Source organism: Rhincodon typus, chromosome 8 (assembly GCF_021869965.1).
Source record: "Rhincodon typus isolate 14 chromosome 8, sRhiTyp1.1, whole genome shotgun sequence".
NCBI classification, from domain to species: domain Eukaryota; kingdom Metazoa; phylum Chordata; class Chondrichthyes; order Orectolobiformes; family Rhincodontidae; genus Rhincodon; species Rhincodon typus.
Window position 1 is genome coordinate 47,186,903 of NC_063339.1, and position 5,922 is coordinate 47,192,824.

Consider the following 5,922-nt stretch of genomic DNA (forward strand, 5'->3'; position numbering starts at 1 on the left):
AGAAGGGTCTAGGCCCAAAACGTCAGCCTTCCTGCTCCTCTGATGCTGCTTGGCCTGCTGTGTTCATCCAGCTCTACACCTTGTTATCTCAGACTCCAGGGGAGTTGCCCGGGATATTGAAAACTCTGATGGGCAATTTCTCTGTGCTTGGAAACCTCCAAAAGGATCCAATTAAATCTGAAAATTTGGAGGGTTCCATTGCCTTTGTTAATAACTACTTACATTAATAGTATAAAACTGAACAGCCCCACAGTACTCTCCAACCTCCACCCAATCACATGTGCCCTAGGCTCCTTACACTCCCTGGACTCTGACCTGACACCCACCCTCCCTGATCTATGACATGACACCCCCACCCTCAGTGCTACCAACTCCTCTATCCTAGGGTTCTGATATCACCCCCAGCCCCAAGGACCTGACAAACCCCCCTCCCCAGGACCTGACTTTACTTTAGTAGTAGAGTTGAAGAGAGTGCAGATGAATTTTGATAGCTCCTGAAACTGGGCTCAGAGATTGTGATGCTCATTGAATCTAAGCCGCTTGGAAGCAATGCAGTTAATGTGCAGTGGCCATGTGGGACAAAAAAAGGGAGCAGACAACATTATGCTCCAGCTTACTGCCCAATGAGTCTTCCTGAAAATAATTTCCAGTATATATTAGGTGGAGAATGCATTTGGCTTGGTTGTTATGCTGCTTGCCTCGTAGTCAAATTTCCGATCAAAGCATGCTGTCTGGGTTTGAACATAAAGAATGATTTATTAGGTAAGGCACTGAAAGGGCTTTTTGTACTTGTGAAGCCATATTGCAACTTAAGTCAGTACTTGCAGCAAAACAGAGAGAAAATGGGAATTGAACTAAAGAATAATAATAATAGAAAATAAGAGTCAGAATTGGAAAATGATTTAAATCGTACAAGTTTGCTTAACCCGCCCTGTGTTAAGGGATCCCCAGCTTCAGAATTAATTCAATAAATGTGAACTTTACCTATTGTTGACACCACTGCAGCTGCAAAAAAGAAAGAGCTGCTAATATCCCAATTACTGTGGGAAGATTTGGAATCGTTTCCAATAGGATTCACTCCATGCTTTACAGCTTCAGTTACTGCCTGTAGAAATAGGAAATATAACTGATATTACTTCATCCTAATGCAGACATATTTGGTTCTCATATTACAATTAAATTTAGAAACAAATGTTGCATAACTATTTTGTTAAATGAGATTTATTTCTGAAAATGGCATTTTGGCTCAATAATCATGCTTGATTATTTTCCAACATAACATATCAATTGCTTTTTAGGCTTTTTTTCTTTGAAGGAGTGATCGATTGGGTGGATGTAATGAATCTGGTAAATGTCATGGACAAGGATTTTCATAGGATACTCAATAACTTATTTCACAAGTCAGCTTGTTAGGAAATTGTAGGCAAATGGTTCAAGGGCAACAAGAATAGAAAGTTCGTCAATATACAGTAAACTAATGGGTAAACTTTCGCATTTAGTTAAAAGTTATTTCAAAATGGTGATGGTAAATGGCTAGGTTTTGGGTTAAAAAACGCTAGCAACTGATGCTCAATGAAACGACCATGAGATTGTTGTTAACAGAGGGATCTAGGAGTTCAAATACATAATCTCATGAAAGTACAAGCTAAAGTAGAAAAATAGTGTAAAAAAGACTGAGAACATTTTATGGTTATGAATAAAAACCAAAAAAAATACAAGAGTAAATGTGTTCAAGTGAATTTGGTTGAAATATAAATTAAGCCACTGTTAGAATACTGTGTGTAGTTTTACTTTCTCCTTCCCTCTGTACCCTATGCCCCATTGATAATGCCTAAGACCTGTGATTTTCTTTTGAATGAGGAACTTGCCCCACCCCACACTTCACCATCAGCAGCCCACAAAGTAAACACACCAGGGTTTACTCATCGTGCTCACTGCATGGCCAGTCCTCTGTTTACCAGTGGATTATTAGAAGTAATGATGCACTGAGGCCTTTAAGTGAGCAATTGTTATTTAAGGGCTTCAAATAAGTTGGGCAGGACAGTCATCCGCTGGCCTTTCCACCATAGAATTAATCAAGATGGAGGTAGGATGGTGGCACAGACCCATCCACCACTCTCTTGGTGAATTAAATAGTTCCTATCACCAAGCATGCCATGGGGGAGAGCATAGCATTCTGCCCATAATTTCATCATATTGTCATAATTCAATGCTGACCCCACAGGTCAAGTGGTATTTGTGAGATGCTCAGGCATTGAGTCCTTAGTCCTGAGTTGTTTAATTTTTGTTTTTTTTTCATACATGCTGGTTGATTGAATAAGTGCACCCAGCTTTCTTGGTGTTGTTTTCATCCTGCTCCTATATATTTCTGAATATAGCCAATTTTGTTTTTTTCTTTATTCATTCATGGGATGATGGCATCATTGTCTAGGCCAGAATTTATTGCCCAGTGGGCAGTTAAGAGTCAACCACATTGCTGTGGGTCTAGAGTCACATGTAGGCCAGACCAGGTAAGGATGGCAGTTTCCTTTCCTAGAGGACATTAGTGAACCAGATGGGTTTTTCCGACAATGTCCTATAGGGAAGGAAACTGCCATCTTTACCTGGTCAGTGAGTATAACAGCACTCTGTAAACTATTTCAGTTACTATAAATCATCAAAATAAAAACTAAACTGCTGCAGGCGAGCCACTGTTTCATTATTGTTTCTTGTATTATATACTCCAGCTTAAATGCTGAGACACTGTGGCAAAATGTTTAAATGGGCTGATGTATGGGTCAATTTAGAGATGTTTTTAATGTAATTTTCATTTAGATATTATAGAATCCCTACAGTGTGGAAGTAGACCATTCCACTCATCAAGTCCACACTGACCCTCTGAATAGTATCCCACCTATTCTCACCCCCTACCCTATCACTCTGCATTTCCAATAGCTACTCAACCTAGCCTGCACATTCCTGGACACTATGGGCAATCCACCTAACCAGCCCACCTTTGAACTGTGGGAGGAAACCACCACAGACACGGTGGGAATGTGCAAACTCCACACAGATAGTTGGCTGAGGGTGGAATTGAACCTGGGTCCCTAGCATGTGAGGCAGCAGTGCTAACCACTGAGCCACCATGCTACCCCAACTATTATTTTGCATCTGGCCAGCTGGGACTGATTAAAATCATTTCTCCAATGTCATTTGTTCATGCAAGACATAGATACATCTTCTGTGCATCAGATCAGTGAAAAATAATTGCAGTGTGCAACCATTACATTCCTGTCAGTTACTTCTGGATGTAACTATAATGCAATCAATGAATGACACAACCAGATTTGTGCAATTTCCATTCAATGAGCTTCACTAGGATTTAATTTCTTAGGTGGCCAGTAATTTAATGTATTAAAGTTTCATTAAAACTTGAAAATAAAAAGTAAAATTACCCTGGATGCAATGGCCCTATAAAAACAAGCTGTTAAATTCTCACTTACCTAGTGTTATTCACATGCTGAATAAGTACAATTGATATAACCCAATTGATGCATGGACCCTCTGATTGTACAATCATCATGTGTGCATTGGCACAAGTGAACATTAAGAAAAGAATAGCGAGCCCATTTGGCTCACAATGCTCAGATCCATACAGCATCTACACAGATAAATCTTCCTCCAGTCTTTCTGGCAGCATCTGTGAAGAAAAATTCAGGGTTAACATTTCGGGTCTAGTGACCCTTCCTGAGAACCCGAAACGTTAACTCTGATTTTTCCTTCACAGATAGTGCCAGACCTGCTGAGCTTTTCCAGAAACTTTGTTTTTGTTCCTGATTTACAGCATCTGCAGTTCTTTTGATTTTCTCCAGTCTTTAACAGCTCCTTTGTATCTTTGACAGCTTGAATTGTTAGTATTCACTGAGGTAACTGGCTGTCTATTTTTCAATTACTTTCAACAGAAAATATATTTAACTATTATATTTAATTGTGGTTCAAATGGGGTATTGAACCAATGCCACAGAACAATCATAAAATGGCCAATGAATATTCAGAAACAGAAGTGCACTGAATTGTAAGTTTACACAGTGCTTTGATATTGTACAATATCATTTCATACTGTTAACCCAGCTACTGCTTTGGGGGATGCACATGGTCACTCCTCTTTCCAATCATTATCTCTGTCTCAGCAGAGCTGTCAACATTGGCAAAGTGTCAGGACTGAAACAATAGATCAAAGTAGCTTACCACCCATTACTGGTACACTGGAGACCAAGTTGAGGATTAATTATGGTCTAAACTAAACATGGGGAGAAGACTTGGGGTGGGGATGAGGGTAGGGGCGAGGGTGAGGTTGTGGGTGGGGAGAGGTGTTTTGAACGGCGCAGATCCTTTGGACCTTCTGAACCTAGTTCGACCCTACCTGGTGGCGATATAGATATTGAGGTAATGTGGACACTGCTGCTGCACTCTGCAAATATTCCAACTGCAGGACCTTAGCTGAGCACAAGACTTTTCTGTTAAGGTCGTTTGAATAGAGCAATTTTGGGCCTATACCTAAGGAAAAATGTGCTAGTATTGGAGGGTATCCAGAGGAGTTTCACAAGAATGATGCCAGCGATGAAGAGGACTGGTTGAAAACTTTGGCTCTGTACTTGATGGAGTTTGGAACATGAGGAAAGGTCTGATTGAAATTTACAGAATACTGAAAGGCCTGGATAGAGTGGAGTGGAGAAGATGTTTCCACGAGTAGGAGTGACTAAGACCTGAGGGCGCAGCCTCAGAATGAAGGGATGACACTTTAGAACTGAGAAGTTCTAAGAAGAAGAAGAGGAATTTCTTCAGCCAGAGGGTGGTTAATCTGTGGAACTCAGAAGGCTTTGCAGGCCAAGTCATTGAGTGTATTTAAGACAGAGATAGATAGCTTCTTGATTTGGTAAGAGGTCAAGGGTTACAGGGAGAAGGTAGGAGAATAGGATTGAGAAACATAGCAGCCCATGATAGGCGAATGGCCTAATTCTACACCTATATCTAATCGTCTTATGCTGACGGTAAAACTCCTGCAGAGAATGATAGAGATCACACACTCCTTAACAGGGTGACTTGGAGTTTAGAATAAAATGAATAAAGACGCACTGCAATGTTGAATTGAAACAAGTTGAATCAAATAGCTCGATTTACACGGCGCCCACCCAGTTTCCCATTAGTGAGCTGCTACCCTTTCACTGAAGCGAAAGAGAAATGTGCCTTTTATGTTTCCACCGTGTAAATCTAACAGCTACACTATTCGTCCTTAGGTCTGAAATTAAACTAAACGTTGTAAGACCAGATCTCGCTTTAGAAACTGCAGACAGTACTCACTTCCATAAAAGTCTCCAGTACTTCGCGACTAAGGCAGCTGCAGTTCTCCAGGAATTGCAGTTTCTCTTTCCAGATCTTGGTTTTAAGTTTATGCTCTTCCTTCAACTCCAACGCCTGGAAGACTACAGCTCCTATCAGGAGGTACATGAAATAGCCCAGGAAAAGCAGCGCACACCTCCTGGAGGAGAGTCTGTTCCTCTCATCCATCCCTCTGGCTGTCTGGGAGAGCGAGGCACTCCTTATACACTACATGTACAGACCGTGGAGGGGGTTGGAGCATACACACATGGAAAGGAACGAAAAGCACATTTCCTCTTTCAATTTCAACTGATAGAGGAAGTGTCCTGCAACATGGTATCTTCGTGAACGCACTGCATATAATTTTTTTCAAGTAACTGGCAAAAGTCTCTTTGGAAAGTTACTGCTGAATCGGTGAAATATGTGAAAGCTGCTGCTGAGCTTCACACTGTAAAAGCAACCCCTCAGAATTCTGCAAACGATTACAGTATCTTTTTAAATTGCACCGTTCTGTCAATATTTTTCATAGCAGGCTGAGGGGTGCCCTGATAGAAGGATATAAAA

The 5,922-nt window shown here is 40.9% G+C and overlaps 1 protein-coding gene across 1 annotated transcript in view; it reads right to left on the reverse strand.

The window, feature by feature from the left end:
- LOC109912350 (potassium channel subfamily K member 2-like) overlaps positions 1-5,577 on the reverse strand; it is a 30,114-nt gene extending 24,537 nt beyond the window's left edge. The window contains exons 1-2 of the mRNA XM_048600118.1: positions 5,341-5,577; positions 985-1,105 (exon numbers count right to left, since the gene is read on the reverse strand). Coding sequence (XP_048456075.1) covers positions 985-1,105; positions 5,341-5,547 — 328 coding nt within the window. The 5' untranslated portion in view covers positions 5,548-5,577. The remainder of the gene's footprint in view (positions 1-984; positions 1,106-5,340) is intronic.
- Between the last annotated feature and the right edge of the window lie 345 nt (positions 5,578-5,922).